The following is a 26,783-nucleotide window of genomic DNA, read 5'->3' as shown; positions in this document are numbered from 1 at the left end:
TTATATATATTTAAGATAATAAATAGAATTAATATCAGCTATTACTTTATAGTTTACCTTTAAGTTATATAATATACTTATTATCATTTAATATATTCAATTATTTTTGTAACAAGTAAAAGGTGCTTTTAAGTGCTTGTTTATTTTTGTAATTATGTAATGTGTTTTTGTTGTATTTTCTTTAATTATCACAATATAAGCGTTCCAAATAAAAAAGATTTTTTTACTCTAGGGTGTTAAAAATACTGATTTTATACAAACATGTTTCCAAATTACCTTGTTTTTTTTTGCATAAATTCGAGGTTAAAACATTTAAATGTGTTACACATCCAAAATGCTAAAAGCTCTTCGGTCCAACGAAATTGATGAATGTTAAGGTTCAAATCCTATTGCTAATAAATTTGTGTCCGTTCTTAAAGTAAAATACTCAAAATAATTTTTAAGTTTTGACTTGAAACGAGAAGGCAAACAAGTACGAGGGGCATCATATTTATAACACAACGGAACACTCACTTTACCCCTTATTCTTTGAAATTATTACAAGTTACAACACTTTCAATAATAAATAAATAAAATCCTTATCTGCTCTATTTAGTGATAGTCAGAAGTAATTTAGGTTTATCCCATTGAGTTTTATAATTGTTTGTTATGGGTTGTAGTGTTGTTCTAATCTTTTATTATAATAAATTCACTCAATTGTATAACAATAGTAATATAATAATAAATAAATAAAGATTATAGTATATGCTTGTAAAATAATATAAAGTAATTTGTCTGGTTCAGAATCTTAAACTTCTATCAATTGTTTCTGATCGAACACATAAACGACTTAAGTAATATAACTTATATGCCTCATTACTATAACTCGTATTTATTAGTTCTTTTCCTTTTATAAGGTAACCTTATTAAAAACACTAAAAGAATTATACTAAATATTATTCCATTAACCAGACAAAAAAGACATATTCATAACACATCAATAATCTAATTTTGGTTGATGTAATCATTTAATTTGATACTAACACAACAATACATAACTATATTGATGTTATATCCACATCTTTACAAATGACATTTGAGAAGTCACTTGTGGCCGGTGTAATCATTTACTAGTTGAAGACAAATGTAATTAGTGGTGGATTATCATTATCATTATCATTATCATTATCAACTTAAAAAAGCAACTTAAAATGCTAAAAATAACTAAATAGGTAGATTAACAATTTAACATACATAAAGGATCCAATAGTAAATAATCCATTTTATAGGGACTACTTTTAGCACTTCCGCCCAACGTTTTATTTACCGTCCACAAGGTCACTTTGTAGCTTTCTTTATATAAATGATAACATTTCGTTCTCTTCTAAGTTATATTATAACTTTATAAGTTATAAGTTAACTTATAGTGAAAGAAATGAGCCATAGCTCTTCTTTCTCAAGCTTGAAATCCTACCTCAATGCACTCCGTGACACTCCGAACCGGCTCGTCCGTCGAGCCGGCTCAGCGGCCACAACTTTCGACGAAACTAGCCGCGTTCGCTTCCGTTACGGCGGAACCATGCGGAAAACTCTCCGTTGGTACGATTTAATATGTTTCGGCGTCGGAGGAATGGTCGGCGCCGGCGTCTTCGTCACCACCGGCAAGGCCACCCACGACAAGGCGGGCCCCGCCGTCGTGCTGTCGTACGCCATTGCCGGATTTTGCGCCTTGTTATCAGCTTTCTGTTACACCGAGTTTGCTGTGCACATGCCTGTTGCTGGCGGTGCCTTTAGCTATATCCAAGTCACTTTCGGTTTGTTAATTTGTTTTATGTTGCTTTGTCTTTATTTTTATTGTTTTGCTGCTCGTTTGCCTTTCTCCCGGTTGCAATTGTGTTGATTTTATTATAAATGTAAATGTAAATTTATCTCAGGTGAGTTCATGGCGTTTATAACCGGAGCGAATCTTATAATGGACTACGTGTTCTCCAACGCGGCGATTGCGAGAAGCTTAACGACGTATCTCGGTACCGCCATTGGCGTTTCCGCGGAAACTAAATGGCGGATAACCATAGCCTCAATGCCCAAAGGCTTCAACGAGATTGATTTCGTTGCCGTGGTCGTCATTATTATCCTCACCCTCATAATCTGTTACAGGTATGGCTCAGGGGTTGTTTGGTAGCCTTTTAACCGCTATTAAGAGGCGTTAAAAGGCTATCTCTTAATAGCTCGTAACATGAATGGTTAAGAGGCTACGTGGTAATGATTACCTCTTAACCATTCAGACTTAAGATTATCTCTTAACCATTAAGAGAACCATTAAGAGGTAACCTTTTAATGACGGTTAAGAGGCTACCAAACAGCCCGGTGTTTAATCCCTTTTAGTTCCAACTTCTGTCTTGCTAAATGTGTAACAAATTAATTTTAATTTAAATTAAATGTTGCAGTACCAGAGAAAGCTCTGTATTGAACATGACTTTAACTGGACTTCACATTTTATTCATAATGTTTGTGGTCATAATGGGGTTTATGAGAGGGGATGCTAAGAATTTCACTACACCATCCGATTCGACTCGTCCGAGCGGGTTCTTCCCATTCGGGGCTGCGGGTGTGTTCAATGGTGCTACTTTGGTTTACTTGAGTTACATTGGATACGACGCGGTTTCGACGCTGACGGAGGAGGTTAAAAACCCGGTTTCGGATATTCCGATTGGGGTTACCGGATCTGTGATCATTGTTACCGTTCTATACTGTTTGATGGCCACTTCAATGTCAATGCTTCTTCCTTATGATATGGTATGTATTTAATTTGCAATTAATGGTGAATTAATAATTTACATTTCAAAAAATAGATTCATTGAACATGTGTGTGATGATCAATTTACCACCGCTTGGTTTGCATGTAACACGTATTAAAGCATTTTTGTAAAAAGTTAAAAACAAAATAAAATGTTGTCATCTTGTTGGTCTAGCTGGTGGTATTTGTTGCATGACAACTAAGATTTTGGATGAATATACATATATATTTATTTTTTATTATATTAAGAAGTAAATGGTTATTTACTTATTTGTAACTGCTAGCTAAGTTTTGAAATACAATATTTTGGGTATCTTACTAATTAATAATAAAAATTATTTTTTAAATATTGTAACTGCTGGCGCAGAATTTCAGAACAGAAAAATATTTTCTTTTTCTAAATAAAAGTTCTTGTTTTTGTAAAGTAACATTTGTTATTCTTTTTTTTTTAAAACGGCTAATAAAAGTAGAGTGCTTGTTTTATCTTTTATGTTACAAAAATGTGTAATTTTAACTTATAAGCCATTCACAATTGATGTAAATGTTTATCAGTCCCCATTTAAATATATTTATTGCATATAAAAATAGGCCAAGTTGACTCATGGTCACCTTTTCTCATTTATCAACTTTTTGAAAAATTTATAGAAAAATTAAACGCATTTATTTGAAAACAAATGCTTCAAATTGTTGCAGTAAACCTTTCTGCGCGCTTTAAAGGAGTTTATAAATGTTTATACTACATTGCATTTCTGTTGGTTGTCGATTAAGACAATCAGAGTCAATTGAATTTGTGACGTTATCAAATGAACTTCACCCAATGTAAAAGAAAAAAAAATCGAGACCTAAAAGGAAATTGAAAAGAACCGTTATAAGTGCAACACGTGTTGTTTTTTGCAGATAAACCCGGAAGCACCGTTTTCAGGTGCATTTGTAGGGAAGTCAGATAGATGGAATTGGGTGTCGAATGTGATAGGGGTGGGGGCCAGCTTTGGAATCCTAACATCGTTATTGGTAGCAATGTTGGGGCAGGCTCGATACCTGTGTGTGATTGGGCGGTCCAACATTGTCCCCGCTTGGTTTGCTAAGGTCCATCCAAAAACATCAACGCCAGTCAACGCATCCGCCTTTCTTGGTAAATTTTATATTACATTTACATTAAAAAGGTTATCGATTAGTACTTGGTGTTGTACCTGTGATTTTGTCGTTAACGTGGTACTTTTTTATTAATTATTAGTAATAGTAAAGTTGTGGATAAACTCATAAACATTTGAAAGTCCTTGAAAAGGAAAGCTTCATCATTGATTTAGGCATATAAAAACTTTTTACCCATAGAACCGTGTTCTATTCTAAAGTGGTCTTTGTGTGCAAAATCATGTGAGTCTTTTTTGCAGAAAAAATATTATATTATTCCTGTATTGGAAGACCAATCTCCAGCATGTTGTGGTTTTTAAAATCATTAATGGGATTATATGATTAAATAGAATCTAAGTGGTAAAAATAGATTGACTTTGACTTTGACTTTGACTATGAATCTTATTATTTTTTCTAAAAAGTAATCAACTTGTTTATGATATAATTAACAGGGATTTCCACGGCAGCGATTGCACTTTTCACCGAGCTAGATGTCCTTCTCAACCTAGTCTCAATCGGTACATTATTTGTCTTCTATATGGTTGCAAATGCCGTGATCTACAGGCGTTACGTGTCAGTCGAGACGAGGAGCCCATGGCCCACATTATCCTTCTTGATTTGCTTCTCGTGCACTTCGGTCATGTTCACCTTACTATGGTGGCTGGTGCCACATGGCAAGCCCAAGTTCTTTGTGCTCGCGGCCTGCTTAATGGTTGCCATTGGATTAGCGGTTGTGTTTAATTATGCCGTCCCTGAAGCAAGAAAACCCGAGTTTTGGGGGGTACCATTGATGCCATGGATACCATGTGTTTCAATCTTTTTGAACATATTCTTATTGGGAAATCTAGACGGACCTTCGTATGCGCGGTTTGGCTTCTTTTCGGCTGTAGCGGTGATTGTTTATCTTGTTTATAGCGTCCATGCTAGTTTTGATGCCGAGGAAAAAGGGATTGGGACTCTTGAAAGTGGTATCAAGAAATCTATTGAACTTGGGGTGGTGACTCCCAAAGTACAAATATAACCAATTGCTTTTGGTTGAATTTAGTGTTTGCGCATAAAATTTTGTACTTTCAGAGGCAGGTGATTATATGGTATCAAACAACATACCGTCGCCGAATTTATCGTCTAGTGACTTGACATGCTAACTTATTAGCAGGATATTTATTATCATCATATATGCATGTTATAAATTGCTATAACCAGATATTATTTTAGCAGTTATTTTGATTTTGATATTTTGAATGATGTCTTTTGCCATTTTGGCAAGTTGCTTGCTTAGTGAATGAATGCGCATTTTAGTGCTTTAAGTTTGGTACTTTGTCTACCCTCGTAAATTTAAGTATTTAATCTTTCTATATAAAAATAGCATTATTGATGGCCGGTTTGCATATTACTTCTATTTTATTATTTCTTTGGTTTATTTGCTAGTTGTGACATGAATTTAGTATTACTTGGTTGATGATGAGACATTTTCTTATATATATTGTTACATGTTTTTGGGTTTGGTCTGCAATTTAAGATGGTTTAAAACATGTATATATTTAGTCTAAAGGTAGATGAGTATAGTGTCACTTGTCATTCATCTAATTCATAGCACAATGGCCATTGAGTTGTAAGTTTATTCTCGTATGATTCGCACTACAGAAAATCATAACGTGTTAAGACCATTATCCCCCCCCCCCCAACACCATTACGCCCACCCCCCCCCCCCTTCTCCAATTGGAGAGTTTTCATTGGCCTTTTGGCCCGACACAGGGCTCACACACTCATCTCCACTGTTTTGCGCTCACACGTTTGCCCTTGCACACTTCCTTGGAGTGGTGCTTGACATCCCTTTGGGTTACTTGGGTGGCGCCAGGCCAGTACACCGAGTCTAATAATATTTTGTCTAAGACCATCCATGAAAGAAACAGAAGACTTCAAAATCGGCTCCAAACCATGTAGAGGTCAATAATAAAACTAGACTTTCTGATAAACGTGGCCTAAATGTAATCGTAAAAAATTTATTTTATAAGGATCTAAGAGACATGACTCAAATTATATATGGATTAATAAAAGAAATAAACATTTATTTTCCTATAAACTTGCCTAAATGTAAGTGAGAATGTAGAGATGTCTAGTCTGTCTTTGAATTTAATTTAATTAAGTTGTAAATTCAAGAAATAAGATCATGAAATTTGCAGTTATTCTTGCTCCTTAATGCTCTCAATTAGTCCCACCGTTTATGTAGTGTAATCTTTTATATTTTAAAATTTAATAAGCTACGACACAAACTTATTTTATTATTTACCTAATATTGCTTGTACAACTGTACTGGTGACAAGAACTATGCTAACATACCTACATAAGTATCAAATTAAAAAAAATAAAAAAATAAGATAAAACAAATATAAAATAAGAGGAGTTCTAAAGGATAATTCATCATGTGCAAATATCTGATCCTACATAATTTTTTTTTTCATACAAGCACTTACCGGAAGGAGAAAAAAAAAGACTAGTCGGTTGTTATTTAACGTCAGACAATTTTTACGAAATAGTTATCTTTCGTGTTCACAACCGATATAAGTTTGTATAAAGGGTATTACATCATGATTTTTAAGAAAAATACAAAATGTAAAAATAGTATTTAAGTCTACATATTGTTTACCAAAAATAATAAATTGATGATTTTACTATAGTTTACAACCACTGGCTAGGTCTAGTAGTAAAATGCATATAGTCTTCAATCAAAAAATTGTGAGTTCTTGTTTCATTTAAGATAAAGTGTATAAAAAAGAATTTTGCCATTAGAGGAAAAAAAAAAGAAAGCTATTCTTATTTTAAATGTATTAGGTGGAAGAAGAGTGTTGGACCGGGATAACAACCTGTGATTTTCTTTCCTTCCAGCCCATTTATGGCAAACCTTTTTCCCTAATAAAAATTTATCTAATATATATAGTTTTTTTTTAAGTTATATATATAATGTGTGTGTTGTATTTCCAAAAAATAATCTTCCATATATTCTTAAAGAAAATCAAATCATCTATGCATATATAAACTATTATTATATCTATATGTCGTTCAAGTATCTTAATTTAATGAACTAAAGACTAAAGAAGTCATTTGAACAGCATAACATGCACCCAGAGTTCAGAAAAAAATCATACAAATTAGAACGAACTTGTAAACATATTACGCAATTGTAAAATAGATTTAATGTATGATAACCACATGTAGCGTAGCTCAACCACATCTTCAACATACAATAATACAAAACAAAGAAAGTTAGGCACCGGGTATAATTAATAAAATTTATTTTAACAGTTTTGAATAACATAATACATTCGATATATAAAACCATATGTGCTAACATATTTACTTATCGACCTAAGTTGCTGTAGTCTTATATGAGACAACATATATCTGTGTAAACTAAGTAAATTAATAAGAAATCAAGAAACATAAGACAAAAATCGGCTCCAAACCATGTAGAGGTCAACAATAAAGCTAGACATTTATTTTCCGATAAACGTGGCCTAAAATATAACCGTGAAATTTAAGAGACATGACTCAAATTATATAGGGGTTAATAAAGAAAATAAACATTTGTTTTCTTAGGCTAAGGGTAATGGGGCTTGGTTGAGCCCCAAGTGAACCAACATCTTCATGACACGTGGCGCTGACTAGGCATGCCAACCAAGCCCCCAGACCAAGCCTCAAAGGGTGTAATGGTCCAGGTGAGCCGAGGCTTGGTTGAGTTTTTTTTTAATACTATATCCTAAATAAATATTAATACATAAAAATAGCGTTTTTAATTTTTTTTTCGTCAATTCCTTCCGAATACGATCTTTTTCTTCCTCCATTATCGCTTGGTCGGATGGCGGTAGGTGGCTAAAGTTCTTGGCTAGAAATTCCAAACTCCTCATCCGGTTTCAATTATGTTTAGCTTGACCAATCGACTCGAGACCAATTGACATTCTAGCAATCTCTTTTCCGAAGTCGTGGTCGGCGGTTCTTTTCCCACGTTCCCTACCCGGGGGCGGCTAGAGCCTTGCTCTTTCAAATCGCCCTCGGACAAGTTTAGGTCGAAGTTAATTTGAGTCTCCGAGCCGCTAGAAGAGATGTAGGAGCCGGACTCGCTAGTTTTCGTACGTTTAGCCGATTCTTTTCCGACATCCGCATCCAGAGTAACTAACATAATCCATTCCGAGCACTTCTTGAGCACGTCCCACAAGTAGCGCTCGTCAAACGTCTTCACCATCCCGTACTTCCTTAACACCTCCGCTTTCCACTCGTCGCAAGTGAATTGAAAAACTTGAAGATCATCGGACCCACTCTGTCGCATTCGGTTTGCATTTCGGTTATGTAGGTTGGTAAATAATCCTACAAACTTACGAATATCGGACCACTGACCCGATATCATATTATCGGTTCGGTCCCTACTCCCCACTTGCTCATAAAACAATTCCCGAACTTTACTCCAAAATACTCGACGTTTATGAAAGTCGGCTATAAAAAAAATAAAACTTTAGTAAATTGCAAACAAAAACTAAAAAGTTAAATTAAAAAAAAATGCACCAAAAATAATTACCCTCGTTTCGATCTTGAGATATCTCAATCCAAGCTCTAGCCAACGCTAATTTTTCATCCTTTTTCCAAGGAGTAGCCTTTCGCTTCGTCACAGCCGGTGTCGATGAACCGCCCGCTTCTCCGGTTTTATTCGTTTTCTTACCTTTGTGAGAGCGTTTTGTGGGTTTATCCGGTCCCGGTTGTGTCTCCAGAATGGAAAACTCGGGTTGTGTATCCGAGTTGAAAAAAGTCGCGTTTTGAGATGATATTAGATCTTGAAAGGCCTCGTTAGACATGTAGTCTAACCCCTGCATCTGAAATTGAGTGTGGTAGTTGAAATTTTTCGAACCCGACATGATTTTTTAACAAACTTTGGAAAATCAAATGAAAGGTATTAGTAGAAATATTGAGAAAAAGAGAATGAGATGGGTAATTTTAAAAAAAATGAATTGTGATATTTATAATAAGTTTGAAATTTTTTTTTATTTTAATAGCCCAACGGCTCTCCCCAACGGTCACCCATCAACCAACGGCTATATTCTCCACGCGGACTGCCCCACGCCGGCCAACTGCGCCCCCATCCGCGCCAAGGTGGTAGCGGTGTTCGCGAGCCAGGTGGCCACGCCGGGCCTCCGCACCCCCATCCATGATTCCACTACCCCTTAGCCTTATAAATTTGGCCTAAATGTAAGTGAAAATGTAGAGATGTCAGTAAAGTCTGTTCTCACTAAAAGTTACGTAACTTAGCTCGTTCTCTAAGTTAAATTAAATTGTAAATTCAAGAAAAAAGATCATGTAAACGTGGGGAGGTGACAGCGCCACATCATGAAATTTGCAGTTATTTTCGCTCCTTAATGCTCTCAAAAGTCCTACCGGTTATGTAGTGTCATCTTTTATATTTAAAATTAAATAAGCGGAGATACAAACTTATTTTATTATTTAACTAATATTGCTCGTACAACTGTACCGATGACAAGAACTATGCAAACTAAAGTGTCAAATAAAAAAATAATAAAATAAGATAGAAGTATAAATAAGAGGAGTTCTAAAGGATAATTTATCATGTGTAAATATCCGATCGTACATAATTTTTTTTTCTAATGTTGGTTCAGTCGGGACCGAGACGATCCGAGCCGGTTCGAGACGGAAGGTTTGATAACCAAAGACGGATAGAAACAAACACGAAACAAACGATTTCATTGATAAAAAACGAAAGATTACATGCTTGTTAAACACTGAAATCACGATCTATGGCAGGGGGAGGTCGAGCATGGCCTCCCCCCTCATCCGGACAGCACCTGGGCGCCGGGCACGCAAATCCTTAACAAACCACGCCTGAAAGCTGGGTATTTATACCCACTGCTATTCGATCAGGACTCATTCGATCGAATGAGTCCTATTCGATCGAATAGCAGACTCATTCGATCGAATCAGAGACTGGTTCGATCGAATGAGTATCCATTTGAAAATGCTCTTTCGAATGGATGACTTTCGGCGTGGACCACTATCTAGGTGTACAGCATACAACATAAACAATCTAAACTATTCGCCAAGCGACGGCCACAAAACATGCACCAACATATTCCCCCTTGGACGTTGCTTGCGAATTGCTGTAAACACCTCTTGCAATCTTCAGTCAATCTCTGCTCTGGCTTGATAATCACGTGGTAGAATACCATCATTGCAGCAAATTCCCCCTTAGACTTGATAATGATGCAAAGTGTTCTCCATTGCTGACATCTTCAGACAAAACAATCTGTTTAAAAACAACCAACTATAGAAATTCCCCCTCAGACGTTGGCGTGTATCCCAATATATAGACGTGTAAGCTCATATCGTCTTCCGCTGACTTAATAATGTATTGGGCAATCTTCGATGAGGCTTCCGATCCACAGCTACTCCCCCTAAACAGATTAGTTTGTATGCAGATTCATCATCGGAGACAAAGACACATCATTAACTTCGTGATTGCGAATCACCATTTTTCAACAGAATTCCCTCCACAAAGCGGAATTCTCACATGCGGAAAATAAATATTTAACATGATTGGCCCATAAATAGTCAGATGCTCCTGACTACCCCACAATAACTCAAACTCAGATTCTCTCCACAAAGCAGAATCTTCAGAATGCGGAAAATAAATTAAACTTGGTTGGCCCATAAATAGTCAGATGCTCCTGACTACCCCACAATAACTCATCAGTAATCACTTTTCTCTGTTCTTCTGTGTTCTTATAACAATCACCACTGTAGAAGCTCAATGAACAAGGGGTTATCCATTAAACTTGTAAACGATAATTCCTTCAGGTGATTGTGCTTTGTTCATTGCCCCAATTTGCCGCTTTAACCATTAAACATTTAAACGCTCTGACTTTGCCGGCAAATATCAGTGAAAATTTCACTGTCACCAAACTTTTTCTGGATTGTAATCAACTTGTATAGGATGTCCAAAAAAATCTTATCACTGACCCGAAAATTAACCGAAAATTTCCCGGAAATTTTGTCGGAAAAAATTTTATTTTTGCCAAACTTTTTCAGAAGACTTCCCGACTGATAAAAATGGCTTGGGCAAATTTTCGTGTAAGCGGGCGTTCCAGACTTTTTTTTTTTTTTTTTTTTTTTTTTTTGGTCTGGAACATGTTCGATCGAATAGGGCTCATTCGGTCGAATGAAGCACAGATTCGATCGGATGAAGAACTGGTTCGATCAGCTATTTGAATTTGACACTTTGAGCGGGAAAACCAGTTCGATCGAATACAATCTGATTCGATCGAATGAAGTCAATCGAATGGGCGGGAAAACTGGCGTTTGAATTTGACACTTTTGAGCGGGAAGGCCTACTCGATCGAATCAGCCAATCGAATAGGCCTATTCGATCGAATGGCAGATTCGACTCCTTTATCGCCAGCCCAGAAAACGCGAAGAACACGAAGAACACACCAACAGTTTAACGTCCATAACGCATAAAATCAAGAGCTCGGCTTGCTAGATCGGTTGTTAGACCCTTCTAGCGGTAACCGTGGCTCTGATACCAATTGTTGGTTCAGTCGGGACCGAGACGATCCGAGCCGGTTCGAGACGGAAGGTTTGATAACCAAAGACGGATAGAAACAAACACGAAACAAACGATTTCATTGATAAAAACGAAAGATTACATGCTTGTTAAACACTGAAATCACGATCTATGGCAGGGGGAGGTCGAGCATGGCCTCCCCCCTCATCCGGACAGCACCTGGGCGCCGGGCACGCAAATCCTTAACAAACCACGCCTGAAAGCTGGGTATTTATACCCACTGCTATTCGATCAGGACTCATTCGATCGAATGAGTCCTATTCGATCGAATAGCAGACTCATTCGATCGAATCAGAGACTGGTTCGATCGAATGAGTATCCATTTGAAAATGCTCTTTCGAATGGATGACTTTCGGCGTGGACCACTATCTAGGTGTACAGCATACAACATAAACAATCTAAACTATTCGCCAAGCGACGGCCACAAAACATGCACCAACATCTAAAAAAGACTAGATGGTCGTTATTTAACGTTAGTTTTTATGAAATAATGTTCTTTCGTGTTCACAACCGATATAAGATTGATATAAGGGAATTACATCATGATTTTTTAAAAAAATACACAATGTAAAAATAAGCATTATAGGTAAAGATAGTATTTAAGTTTACATATTGTTTACATCAAATAATAAATTGATGATTTTACTGTAGTTCTTTCGTATATTACAAATACTACCTAGGTCTAGTGGTAAAATGCATATGATCTTCAATCAAAGGATTGTGAGTTCTTGTTTTATTTAAGATACGGTTTTAAACAGGTGTATAAAAAAGAATTTAGCCATTAGAAAAAAAAAGAAGGTTATTCTTATTTTAAAAGTATCAGGTAGAAGAAGAGTGTTGGACCGGGATAACAACCTGTGATTTTCTTTCCATCCAGCCCATTTATGACAAACCTTTTTCCCTAACAAAAATTTAGCTAATATATATTCTATAATGTAGTTTTTTGGAAAAATTATACTCCATATGTAACGTGTGTGTTTCAGTGTTTGTTTTTTCAAAAAATAATCCCCTATATATTCTTAAAGGATATCAAATCATCTATGCATATATAAACTACTATTGTATCCATATCTTGTTCGAGTATCTTAATTTCTGAAGATTAAAGCAGTCATTTGAACAACATAACATGCACCTAGAGTCTAAAGAAATCAATAGGTTGACAATTAAAAACATTCAAATTAGTACGAATTTGCAATTTAACGAATGATAACCCCCCCCCCCCCAAATGTAGCATAGCTCAACCACATCTTCATCATACAATAATACAAAACAAAGAAAGTTAGGCACCGAGTATAATTAATAAAATGATTTTAACAGTTTGGATAACATAAGCACATTCGATCTATAAAACCATATATGCTAACGTATCTACTCATCGACCTAAGCATTGCCGGCCCTAGTGCTTTGTTGACTAAAGCAAGGGCTTGAGGCCACAATATTATTAAGACAGAATTACAAATTTTATCCTTTAAACATAGCTGATTTACGGATCAAGTCCTTTAAAAAGTTCACTTTCACTCGCTGTCGTTTAAAAGACACATTGCCATCACTTTTAGTCCTTTACAATAACAATCATCCATTTCATCAGTTAAGTGATGGGCAAATCGGTAATTTCAACCCCTTCAATATTAAAATTTAAAAATATTAAAACAAATGAATAGGTGGACGCCCCTTTGATCTTTATCTCCACCACTCCCAACCTAACCGGTCCCTACCTGGATGATCAGTTCTGCCGGCGATTCACCCCAACATCTTCGGCGACCATTGCCGGAACTCACCAACCGTCCGCCACCCATCATAATCACCAAGCCATCCACCCTTTTCCAGTTAGCATATTACACCACCAACATCAACATACACTATCTCTGTCCACTGCAATGAACGTCGCCGCCATCGGTGACCACCACCATCTATGTGACTATGTCCCTATGCAGATCTGATTCGAGATAGAGCGACGGGGATTCCACCAATTTCGTCTTCTATGTTGTGGCTAAAGGGGAAATCACCGTCTTCGTCTACCGCTACTTTATTCCGGCGGCTTGGTCACAAAATTGAAGCCTTAATCAGGCCTAATCAGGAATTACGGATAATCGGTACTTAATGCAAAACGGGTTTTCATTTGTTAATTCATAGCAGTAGTTGGTGTATGTGGCGAAGCCGATGGTTTGAAGTTGTGTTTTCCGGCGATTAATCCCAAATCTCAAAATCTCACTTATAAATCGGACAAAACCGCACAATTCTTTAATTAATCTGACCAAAATTCCGATAGTTTGAAGCTATGCTTTCCGGTAGACTTGCAATAGTGACAAGAATGACGGTTCAGGGTGACGTACCAGGTTTTTGGGGAAGATCTGTTGATATGTTGTGTTTCAAGGGAAAGAGGTAGAACTGTGGAGGTGAGGTGGGGCCACACAACCTCTTTAATTTTTTATTTTTCATAAATAAGTGAGTATGAGTAAAAAGACTGTTATGCCCTTGACTTAACTGAAAATCTTAACGTTAGTTAGTGTAAAGGATTAAAAGTGAGACATTTTGCTGTTTAAAGGACAAAAGGTGAAAGTAAACTTTTTAAAGGATCCAATCCATAAATTGGTTATGTTTAAAGGACAAAATATGTAATTCTGTCTATTATTAAGGCCCCCATTTTTTTAGAACAAAACTAATATATACATGGCTAATTGATAATTTGCATATTAACAAATTTTTATATAAATTATGCCATATGAATGTGTTAACCAGAATCGTTTTATTTAGTATTGATGAATACAATATATGCAAAGAATAGGAATCCTATATACCTGCAAAAGAAGACAACATTAAAATACACTAAAGGAGAATAATTGATTATAAATCAATACTAAAAGTAATAATTATATTTGAATTGAAATGTTATTTTTTGAAGAGAGAACGTTAGTAAGTTAAACACTGTTAATTAAACTGAATAGACTTCAAGGCATAAAAATGACACAATCAATTAATTGACGCGGAGCATGCTTATACGAAAGTTTCTCTAACGTCTCTAGAATTCCAATCATCAATTTTGGAAAGAAACAATGGCCAACTTTTCATCTTTTTAAAAGACTAAGAGTGTATTATTTGCTTTAGCGATTTGCGAACTATATGATGGGTAACACGTTTTGGTCCTTTTGGAATTGCCGATTGCGATTGATTCGGAGTTTTGCTTTTTTTATTACAGTTTGCCGATTGTAAATTGTTTATACTTTATACCGATCCCGAGTAACCGAGGTCTGCAAGTGTTCTTTCAAATTTTGGATTTGCCCAATTCAGATTTCATTGGATTGAAGTTAGTAATTACTTATTAGTTTATTACTTTATAATATGTAATCTACCAATTTTTATACTACAAACTTTGCCCTCTTGTGGCCTAATATATAATATGTTAAAATCAATAAAGCTAGAAAGGTAAGATTTTATGTGAACATGTTTTTTTATAAACATAAGATATATAGCTTCAAACAAAATTTTTTAACTTCATTAACGTCGGTCCGAGCACAGGTAAAGAAAAGGAGAGTTTATATTGATTTTTTTTTTGAAAGGCCCCCAACTTGACAGTTGGCTTGAGACCTCCAAAAACCTTAGGCCGTCACTGAACCTAAGTTGTTGTAGTCTAATTTGAGACAACATATATTTGTGTGAACTAAGTAAATTAATTAGAAATTAAGAAACAGAAGATAAAAATCGGCTCCAAGCCATGTAGAGGTCAATAATAAAACTAGACATTTGTTTTCTGATAAACGTAGCCTAAATATGACGTGAAATTTTATTTTATAAGGATTTAAAAGACACGACTCAAATTATATAAGGGTTAATAAAGAAAATAAACATTTGTTTTCCTATAAACTAGCCTAAATGTAAGTGAGAATATAGAGATGTCAGTAAATCTGTTCTCACTAAAAGTTACACAACTTAGCTATTTTCCTGAGTTTAATTAAATTGTAAATTCAAGAGATAAGATCATGTAAACGTGGGAGGTTACATCATGAAATTTGCAGTTATTTTTGCCCTATTTTTGCTCCTTAATGCTCTCAAATCTCAAGTCCTACCGTTTATGTAGTGTAATCTTTTATATTTTAAAATTAAATAAGCTATTTTAAAATTAAATAAGCGGAGATACAAACTTATTTTATTATTTACCTAATATTGCTACTACAACTGTACCGGTGACAAGAACTATGCAAACATAAGGGTCAAATAAAAAAATAATAATAAAATAAGATAGAAGAAGTATAAAATAAGAGGAATTCTAAAGGATAATTCATCATATGTAAATATCCGATTCTACGTATTTTTTTTTCATACAAGAACTTACAGGAAGGTAAAAAAAGACCAGGTCGTCGTTATTTAACGTTAGTTTTTATGAAATAATTATCTTTTGTGTTCACAACTGATAGAAGATTAATATAAGGGAATTACATCATAATTTAAAAAAAAAAATACGCAATGTAATAAGCATTATAGGTAAAGATAGTATTTAAGTTTACATATTGTTTACAACAAATAATAAATTGATAATTTTACTGTAGTACTTTCCTATATTACAACCATGAAGAGGTAGGTCCCAGCAGAGACCAGTTGGTCCCGCAAGACTCACCTTGAACAGGGACGTCTGCGCAAAGGCCATCTGCTCCCGCAGGACCCACCATGCTCATAGGATCTTACGCGCAGTACACAAGCTGAACACGCAAGGAAAGCCTCCCAATGGTGAAGTACCCCGCCTGTTCCCGCAGTTGCGGATACAAGCCATCAGGGAAGGCTACCCGCAGACAGCAGGGCTACACGCACAAGACACTAGCTACTTCAGTAGTCACATGAAGGAATGAGCAAGGCGGGAACAATCCCGCCTAAATGAGCCAGTCTGATTCTGAAAGATCTTTTGTACCATGCCTACCAAGGTATGGACAGGACAGACGATCTGACCAGAACAGCCCATGAGCCAATCACAGGGTGACAGCTCATCGACAACAGGGCGAGGAGGAGCACCCTCTAGTACTGTTTGTCACTATTAGCCGCTGCCTACTCACCAACCCTTACTGAGGAGCATGCGCGGCCTACAGTTGGTGGAATAGTGTTACTGTTGGCCGTAACCTATTCACCAACCAGCATGGCCTGCGTACAATCCACAGTAAGTGGGACGTGCATAATCTACAGTTGGTGGAATAGTGCAGCCGACTTTGTTACTGTTGGTCGTAACCTACCCACCAACCAGTATGACCTGTGCATAATCCACTGTTGGTTGAACAGGAATACTATTCAGCCGGCTGTACCTTCTTGGAAACCTACCTTCGGCTATAAATACTCCAATATCTTGGAATGGTAAGATCATCTGCTATCCAGTTATCTAGCAATCTCTTAATATACACTTATATTCAGAGCAACCTAGTCTGATTCTCACGCCGGAGGGTGGTCACAAGGAGGAACTCCCCCCTTCTCAGTGACGAGCTTACGGTGTTTGTTTTGCAGGTCTCCTGAAGAACAGCCTTCTCAGTTAGACCTCATCCGTGGGAAACATTACTTAACCCCCAGATTATCTATAATCTGTACCGGGTCACCTAGTGTTTCTTCATTGGCGCCATCCGTGGGACAAAAGCTAGAACTACTTTAGTTTTTTCACAATTTCTGAAGAAATGGTTAACGTTACTCCGGTTCAAAGGCCAGTAACCGACCAAGAAACCCCGGTAACAACCCCAGCAACTGGGGGAAACACCGGCGGTTATACAATCCTTACGAACACTACCCCGACTACCCAAGCCGGGGCAAGTGGAGTAAATATTCCATTGGGGTTCTCCGATACCCAACTGGAAAAACGAACGAAGGTTCCTCGCCAAACACTAGATCAAGTGAAGGCATGGGCCGAAGCACGGCAAAGAGAATTCCAAGCCGAATTGGACGAACGCTTGCGTTCAGTTCAACAGGCTGACGAATTCGCCAGTACTCGCCAACACCTCAATATGAGCAGTGACTGCGAGTACTCAGACGACGAGTTGGAGTCCGACACCGACGCGAACCCTCGCCATAAGGCGAAAGGGAAGCGTAAGGAAACGGACGTCCAACCAAAAAGGAATTTTGGGGAAGCCTTTAAACCAATCGTGGAGAGAAACCCGCGTGACTTTTCCAAAACCTTTAGACCAACTGCTACAAATGCAGGGAAGTCAAAGTTCGCAAGGGACATTGCGGAAGCAATCGCCCCGAGAAGTGCCAAACAAATGTCCAACATTGGCACTTACGATGGTCTATCCGACCCAGACGACCATTTGAACAGGTTCATTGCGGGGGCTACCGTCAGCAACTGGACGGAACCCACGTGGTGCTACATGTTCCAGATGACTCTGGTCGGAGCGGCCAGGGCATGGTTCGATCGTTTACCGATCCACCACATATATGACTGGGCGGACTTTCAGAACAAGTTCAGCCAGCATTTCAGCCAACAGAGGAAGTACACTGAAGAGCAGTGGACGATCCTTAACTGCGTGAGAGAGGAGGATGAATCTCTACTAGACTTCATCACTCGCTTCAACTCCAAAAAGCTTAGTCTCGGCAACATAAGTGAAGATCTGGTTCGCGCCGCCTTCATCCAAGGCGCCGAATACCCAGAACTTATCCGCACATTGACGGGTAAGGATGGCATGCCATCAACTTGGGATGCCATCATGACGGCGGCAAAGCGCTTTGCCGAGACGGAAAAGCAACTGGGAAGAGATCTTCCCCAGAGTACACACCTCTACACGCAGAGGACCAGAGAGAACAATGTCCGGATCGCCCGGCAGAACAAAAAGAGGAGGCTAGGTATTTGGCAGTCAAGGGTAAACTTTGACACCTCATCCAGCTCTCGCCCTCTTGTTGGCGGAAGGGACAACACACACCCTTCAAACCGAAAACACCGGTGGACGCCACTCACGAAGAGCGTCACGGAGATATTTGCCACGGAAAAATTGCCATGGCCTAAAGCCCCATTGATCCGGCAGAAACCTAATGCGGATCAAAGCAAATCCTGTGATTTCCACGGGACAAAGGGTCATGGTACTGAAGAGTGCACATCCTTGAAGGATATTATTGAGACATTTGTCAAGGACGGAAGGCTTGCACATCTTGTGGCATCGATCAGGAAGGGAGGAAGGAATGACAACCGGTACAGAGGTAACGGACGAAAGCCCGTCGATATCAGCATCAACATGGTTCATGGCAAGGTCAGAGGAAGAAAAAGACGGGTGGCAGAACCATGCGCGTGGAAAGAAGCTGAGGTGCGCTTCCCGCGAGTGCCAGGAGGCCCCAGCAAAGAAGGCCCCATCGTCATCAGAAGCCAGCTGGGGCACTACATCACTTCACGCACTCTTGCTGACAACGGCGCTTCGTCGACAGTGATGTACAGACAGTTCTTTGATAAGCTGGATGATGAAGACAAAGAACGCTTGGAAACGGTCTACGCTTCAATGGAAGGGTTTGACGGAAGTACAGAAACACCCCTGGGTATCCTATCTTTCCCCGTTACTCTTACTGATGGGAATCATTCACGCACAGAAGACGTGGATTTTGTCGTAATGAAAAAGCCACATCATACGTACGACATCCTATTCGGAAGAGACGGGATGGCAAGATTCAACGCCGTGGTATCTTCAGTCCATGGCATGATGGGATGGCCAACAGCTGAGGGTGTAGCAATGATCTCTGGCATTCCCCAGGTATGCATTGCATCTGTTTCATCTAAACCCAAACCGAAAAAGGCTAAACCAACCATCACTGAACCAGAAAAATGGGCCTTCAATGGCAAATACCCCGACCAGGCCGTTACCATTGGACCAACAATCGTTGATCCCACCCGCACCTTACTCAAACGCTTACTGCAGAAAAACGCTGACATCTTTGCGTGGGCACCAGCTGACATGACTGGTGTACCCCGAAGTAAGGCGGAGCATAAGCTCAAATGCGATCCGGCTGTTACGCCAATCGTACAAAAGCGCAGAGTGATGGGGCCTGAACAAACTAACGCGTGTAGAACCCAAGTCAAGGAACTCCTTGACGCAGGCATCGTACGCGTTAGTAGATATCAAACATGGGTTGCAAATCCCGTAATGGTACCGAAGAATGACAAACAATGGCGCATGTGCATAGATTTCAAAGATTTGAACAAAGCATGCCCCAAAGATTGTTATCCGTTACCAGAAATTGATCTCAAAGTGGATTCGTTGGCACCATTCCGCCTTAAATGCTTCTTGGATGCGTATAAGGGGTACCACCAAATCCACATGGCCATTGATGACCAGGACAAAACCGCATTTCGGACGCCCGATGGTACATTTTGTTATAAAATGATGCCATTCGGACTTAAGAATGCAGGGTCCACGTACCAACGACTAATGGACAAAGAGTTTCATGCCCAAATCGGGAGAAACTTGGAAGTCTATATGGATGATTTGGTCATCAAAAGCCTCGAGCCTGAGGCGATGTTGAAAGACATTGAAGAAACTTTCAACACGCTCCGAAAGATAAACATGAAGCTCAACCCGAGCAAGTGTTCATTTGGGATGGAAGAAGGGAAGTTCTTGGGAGTCATTGTTACTAAAGATGGCTTTAGAGCGAACCCTGAAAAGGTCGAAGCCATTGTTAAAATGGAATCACCTACCACCATCAAACAGGCTCAGACACTGAATGGACGACTAGTCGCACTTAATCGCTTCTTGGCAAACCATGCAGATAAGTCGTTTCCTTTCGTGTCAACATTGAGAAACTGCTTGAAGAAAACGCACTTCCGCTGGACACCAGAAGCGGAAGCAGCTTTTCAGGAGATTCGGTCACGCCTGATCGAACTCCCAACACTTACAGCACCACAAGCGGGAGAGGAGTTAATCCTATACCTTTCCGCAACAGATAGAGCAACCGGGGCAGTCCTGCTAGTAGAACGAAAGGGCGTCCAGATGCCAATCTATTATGTTAGCCGTGTACTAACAGACGTAGAAACCCGGTACTCTACCCTCGAAAAATTAGTCTTAGCACTTATACATGCTTCACGCAGGTTAAGACGATATTTCCAGGGCCACCCAATCACCATTCTCACCAACTTCAAACTCTCAAACGTTCTAGGCAAACCCGAATTATCGGGACGTCTAGCCAAATGGGCAATTGAATTGGGAGAATATGCAATTAAGTACAAGCCAAGACCAGCCATAAAAGGCCAGGTCCTGGCCGATTTTATTGCAGAAGTCCCCGCTTCGCGGGAGAAAGAGTGCCAGGAGGAGGCTCAACCCTCCCCAGCACAGGACGTCAATGATGTCTGGCGACTCTATACTGATGGAGCAGCCAGTAACGAGGGTTCAGGCGCAGGGTTAAAATTAACCAACCCAGCGGGCCAAGAATATACTTACGCTATTCGGCTGGACTTTCCAAGTACGAATAACGAAGCCGAATATGAAGCATTCTTGGCCGGTTTGAGAATTGCGCGTAAGATGGGAGTGAAAAACTTGGAAGCCCATGTGGATTCCATGCTGGTGGCCAACCAAATAAATGGAACATACACGGCTGTGAACGACACCATGGCCCTGTACCTCGCCCAGGCAAAAACCCTTATGCGTGATTTTAGTGATTGTAAAGTCATACATGTCAAGCGCAGCGAAAACAAATCTGCGGATGCGTTAAGCAAGCTTGCATCACTAGCCTTCACCCACCTGGGAAAGGACATCCGCATTGAACTCCTCGAAGCGCCATCAGTCCCGCACAAGGAAATTTGTGTCATCCAAACCAGTACAGAAACGTGGATGACACCAATAATAAATTACCTTGCAGCAGGAATACTACCAGAGTCAAAAACACAGGCAAGAAAACTACGCTGTAAAGCACTGAATTATCAACTCGTCAATGACATCCTTTACAGACGTAACTTTCTTGGCCCACTCTTGAGATGCGTGGACAACCAAGATGCCAACTACCTCCTAAGGGAAGTACACGAAGGCATCTGTGGGGTACACGCAGGTCCCCGCGCTGTTGTAGCCAAGCTAAACAACGCGGGATACTTTTGGCCAGGGATGCATACGGATGCACTGGCATACATCAGAAAATGCAGGTCTTGCCAGCTTTACGCACCTAACACGCATCGCCCGAAAAACGAACTGGTTCCAGTCACTTCTTCGTGGCCATTTCAGAAGTGGGCCATCGATGTGACAGGCCCATTTCCTACAGCAGCAGGAAATGTTCAGTTCCTAGTGGTAGCCATCGACTACTTCACCAAGTGGATAGAAGCAAAACCTTTAGCCCAAACAACCGCAAAGCATATCAAAAAATTTATTTGGGAATTTATAATTTGTCGTTTTGGACTTCCACAGAATTTGGTGAGCGATAACGGCACCAACTTTGCTGAAAAAAAGCTACAACAATGGCTAAAAGAACTTCAAATCACCCACACCTTTACCTCAGTGGCACACCCGCAAGGAAATGGTGAGGTGGAAAGAGCAAATAAAAGCATCGTCGAAGGCATAAAGAAAAGACTCTTGAAACACAGATCCGGCTGGGTGGACGAGCTTCCGCACGTCCTTTGGGCAAACAGAACGTTGAAGAAGGCCAGTACGGGAGAAACCCCGTTCAGCCTCACTTATGGCACTGAAGCCATGGTCCCGGTCGAAATTGGTCTACCCTCACCAAGGGTCTTGAGTCAGCCAGAAGACAATGATGCGGAAAGACGGTTGGATCTTATGCTAACCGAGGAACGCAGAGACTTAGCCGCAGTGCGTGAAGAGAACTACAAACGACAAATGCAAAAGTACTACAACACGCGGGTAAAACTCTGCAACTTCAAGGAAGGAGACTACATACTGCGTAACAACGAGGCTTCGAACCAAGAACGCCCAGGAAAGTTGGCCCCGATCTGGGAAGGGCCATACGTTATCAAACAGGTTCTGGGAAAGGGCGCATACCGGCTCGAAAGGCTCGATGGCACTCCCATTCCAAGAACATGGAATGGAGCTCAATTACGCAAATGTTATATGTAGATCAATTCCAAAACTTGTAAAGAAAAGGCCAAGAGCCACTTCTAATGGAAATGATTCTCCTTTCATAATGTGTTTACCTTTATCCTTATGAACTCCCCACTGGTGCCGGTATTTACCGCATAAATGAGGAGAAGTAAGTCATTGCGTGTGGAAGGCGGCAAAACCCGCATAAACACAACGTTAAAAATAAGGGAAACCTACACGCAGGTATGATGTAAGTAAAGTTTAGCCATCTTTGTAAGTGCAAGTGACGGTCTTATCCGCACAATCACAAATAAGGAAGCAAAACTTCAAACTATCATCTACCACGTTCAAAGGTTATCCTAAAAAAAAAAAAAAAAAAAAAAAAAAAAAAAAAAAAAACTTAGAAATAAGGATAAGGAAAACCTACACGCAGGTCAGGTATGGGTAAAGTTTAGCCATCCTACCAAGTGCAAGTGACGGTTCAACCCGCACAATCACGAAAGAGGAAGCAAAACTTTAACCCACTATCAACCGCGTTCAAAGGTTAACTTATCCTAAATACTTAGAAATTTCGAGGAAAAATGAGGAAAACCTACACGCAGGTCAGATGACGGTTAAAATTTAGCCATCCTACCAAGTGCAAGTGACGGTTCTACCCGCACAATCACGAAGGAGGAAGCGAAACTTTAACCCATCATCAACCACGTTCAACAGGTTAACTTATTCTAAAAAACTTGGAAAATTGCTAACTTAAACTAAGTCATGAGCTTATAAAGCAAGGAATCCAAAGGAAATAACAATCTTATCCGCAAAAAGATTTATATTTCAATGATATATTACAAGAATGGCCGGGTTACTACCCGCCTGAAAGAGTAAATCTATACAAGTCTATCTTAGCAATGGAAAGGGGTCTTCAGGATCAAGCTTCAGGGCCGCTTCCACTTGGACCCGCTCCGTCAGAAGAACGGGGTGGTTCGAGGAACGCTTTGAGGACAGCTAACCCGTCATCAGCAGCAGCTACTTCGTCCACCTTTTCCACCACTGGATGCGGGAAGGCGGCGTATTGGTTCAATGCTTGGTCATAAATGGCTTCGGTATCCACATCGAACAAAGGGAAGTTGGAAGGCGGGACGCCTTTCTCAACAAACCCTAGACCAAGCAGGAAGCCGGCCTTTTCCCCATCCTCATGAGAAGCGTTGAGGGCTGCGGTCATAGCATCATCGTAAGAGGTCTCTGAAAAGACCCGACGCACAACCTACAAAGAAAAAATACAAGTATTAAAACCTTTTCTTACAAAAGAAAAGCGAGAAGATAAAGCTAAACATACCTGAGGCAACGCTTCTCGAAGAAGCCATTGGAGGGCAGCTTGAGCTTCGTTATGGGCGCGTTCGGCTTCGCTCTTGTTAAGGTTGGCAAGTAAAACTTCCTTTGCGGCAGCCTCTTCGACGCCCTTAAGCTTCCGCTCGGTGTGGTCAAGCACCCCCCTCTGGTCCAGGATTTCCTGGAGTTTCTTGGCATCTTCCATTGCCAAGGCATCATGAGCGCGTTGGAGAGCCTCTAATTTGTCCTTGAGCTCCTCATTCTCCACACGCAAAGGCTCAGCAACGGCTTCAGCCTTGGCAGCCCTCTCGGTTGCGTTTCGCGCAGTCTCCCTGGCCAGCCGAAGCTGTTCATTCACAGCTTGGGCAGCCTTGGAGCGGGCCTCGAGTCGCGCCTGAACTTCAACCTCGAGGGCCTTGAAGGCCTTCTCCTTATCGGCGGCAGCTGCCGCCAGCTGTTGGTTCTCCTCCCGAAGAGCACGCGCCTCAGATACGTCCTTGGCGCGAGCTGCTTTCAACTTGTCGTTTTCACGACAAAGCAGCTCGACGCGCGGCTGCATCCGGGCTTGGAGAACCCGAAGCTCATTGGTTAGCCTACCCTCCTGGTAGCTAGCCATGGCTTCCCCCAACGCACCATGAGGAGCAGCGTGGCGAGCCCAGTCCACGCACTCCACAGGGGTACGAAGGGTTGTTCCTCGGCGTATGTTCCATCGCGGAACATACACTTCATTGGAATCCGACACTGCAAAAGAAACAAAGGCAGTAAGGAAAAGATAAAAAACATAAGGGAAAAAGAAAGGAACCCTACGCACCTGTAGGGTCAATGACAGGCTGATAGCCGCCAAACCCATCACCTGAACCTAAAGGAAATCCATCCAACAGGTCAGGCAGACGGGAAGAGGGCAAAGATCGGTGGGAAGCCCTGCGCGTACCTGATGGTCCGGCCGTAGGTGCCGGTGGCGCGGGCATGGTGGCAGCCGCCGTGGTCGCCGTTGTTGTCGCCGCCGCGGTCGCCGCCTCCTCAGCAGCAGCAGTAACCGCCGGCTCCGTGAAGGATGCTGTAAAAATCGCACTCACGGCCGGCGGTGACGTCATCTCGGCCGGAACAGTTGGCTCAAAGGAACGAGCAACTGGACCAGCGGATGCAGACGCAGGCGCCTGGGTCGACGCCTCAGGAAGGCTGACCGAGCCTACCGTCATTGGCGGGGAGGTACTCCCCTGCGCTTCACCCCGGAATGCGTCAACATACACGCCTGCACAAAGAGTGTTAAATTTAAGAAGTAATAAATCTGCAAAGACATTATGATTGTACTTACGGGTTTTCTTGACCCTGAACGTACGGACGGGCGGGGAGGAACCCGATGGAGCCGGCCTCTTGGTACCGGTCACCGTCGTCTTCGTTGGTTCTCCGGAGGTAACGGTCGTAGCCTCCGGAACAGTGGTCTTCTCACCACCGGGCTTCCCCGCCACCTCTTCACTATCTGACTCCGAGTCAGATAGAACCACCGGACCAGCCGTGGAGGCCTTCTCCTTCCCTTTCCCGCCGGCAGCAGCTTTCTTCTTCCGCACCAATGGAGGAGCATCTGAGGATTCCTCAGAAGAAGACAGGTCAAGAATTCCAACAGCGGGTACAGCATTAAGGGGTTGAGGAAGGAATATCGCCTTACCTGGCCGCCGTTGGCTCAGGATCTCGTGGCCCAGCGGATAGACCTCCACAAACCGATCCGCTGTTTGCTCCAGGATGGGCAACTCGCCCTCGTCAAAAGTACGAGTACCCATCCGCGCGGGACCGTCGGCTTCCCGCGGAAACAGAAGCGACTCCAAATCATTTCCCTCTGAAAGAAAAGAAACAGTTAGAAGACAAACTTGTATCAAAAAAGAAAAACAAGACATACCATAGGGAATAGAGTTCAAACCGTATTCGAGGAGGATGGGAACCAGAGATGCATCTTTCCACACCCGGCTCATCCCTAACATGACCATCCCGGACTCCGCAAACCGGTAAACCGGAGATTGGATCCGGGATATCTTCGAAAACCATTCCGCCTCCTGGTAGTTGGGGGCGTGAAGGCTCGGTATCGCTTGGCCATTTTTAAACTTCATGGCAAGGGGGATGGCGCGGGCAGAAATGTAGAAGAATTCCTGCTTCCACGCGCGAAGACTGCGCTCGGTGTCGCAAATCTTCAGACCCTTAATACGGGTCGTCAGGGTGTACCACCCTTGGATGCACCTCCAGGTATAGAAGGTCATCAGGCGGTCCACATGGGGCTCGATGCCCAAAATCCGGCACACCCACTCAAAATGGCGAATCTTGGCGATCGCCATGGGGTGCAGCTCGGTCAAATGGACACCGTGCCTCTCGAGGACACGGTAAACAAATTTTGTCAATGGGAATCTAAGATTCCCATAGACAAAAAATGCAGCATAAACCCCGATCTTGCCACTGGGGGCATCGTACACGGTCTGGTGGGATTCAGGAAACTCAGGCTCGAGATGATCGAGCATGAACTTCCTGACAACATACCGATACTGATCGCCGGGCAGAGCACACTGGCACTCACCAGCAGTACCCCTGTCGTCAGCTATAGCTTCAGCATCACGAGAGGACATTATTGCAGAAAGAAGAGTGATTTCGGGAAAATGCTTGCCTGAAAAAGGGGAGTATTTGCCGGAAATCACTAAGAAGAAGAAGAGTGAAAAGTGTGAATTGCAAATAACCCTCTCCCCCTTTATATAGTAATCGCAATTAATGCGGTGAATTTAATGCGGAGGAGAGAGAAATCAAAGGTGCAATGAAACTATGACACGTGGCAAAAAGCAAGCTGGCAACAGCTGTTGAAAGGACGTGTGCCAGTAATTTCGCGGCCACGCGCCCGAAAAATCATGCCCACGCGCCTGAAAAAGCAACTGGAATGACCATGTTCTGTCACGTCACCATAACTTCCTGCACGTCCTGACACAGTCAGAAGAAACCGTCA

The 26,783-nt window shown here is 41.0% G+C and overlaps 1 protein-coding gene across 1 annotated transcript; it reads left to right on the top strand.

Moving 5' to 3' along the window:
* The first annotated feature begins 1,407 nt into the window (after positions 1-1,407).
* LOC143542223 (cationic amino acid transporter 6, chloroplastic-like) lies at positions 1,408-4,928 on the top strand. The gene is made up of 5 exons (XM_077034859.1): positions 1,408-1,793; positions 1,914-2,136; positions 2,427-2,775; positions 3,674-3,908; positions 4,360-4,928. Exons 1-5 carry the CDS (start codon positions 1,415-1,417, stop codon positions 4,926-4,928), a joined length of 1,755 nt encoding a protein of 584 aa, XP_076890974.1. The 5' UTR covers positions 1,408-1,414.
* Positions 4,929-26,783: the final 21,855 nt, after the last annotated feature.

Source organism: Bidens hawaiensis, unplaced genomic scaffold, assembly GCF_021521415.1.
Source record: "Bidens hawaiensis isolate Kalapana, Puna unplaced genomic scaffold, B.hawaiensis_p1.1 tig00012813_1, whole genome shotgun sequence".
Classification (NCBI taxonomy): domain Eukaryota; kingdom Viridiplantae; phylum Streptophyta; class Magnoliopsida; order Asterales; family Asteraceae; genus Bidens; species Bidens hawaiensis.
The sequence above is the reverse complement of the archived record's forward strand: the minus strand, read 5'-3'. Positions and strand labels throughout refer to the sequence as shown.

Coding starts and splice junctions, on each gene's coding strand:
- LOC143542223 (XM_077034859.1), top strand. CDS start 1,415: ATGAGCCATAGCTCTTCTTTCTCAAGCTTGAAATCCTACCTCAATGCA. Junction 2,776..3,673: donor TGCTTCTTCCTTATGATATG/GTATGTATTTAA, acceptor TGTTTTTTGCAG/ATAAACCCGGAAGCACCGTT. Junction 3,909..4,359: donor CAACGCATCCGCCTTTCTTG/GTAAATTTTATA, acceptor TATAATTAACAG/GGATTTCCACGGCAGCGATT.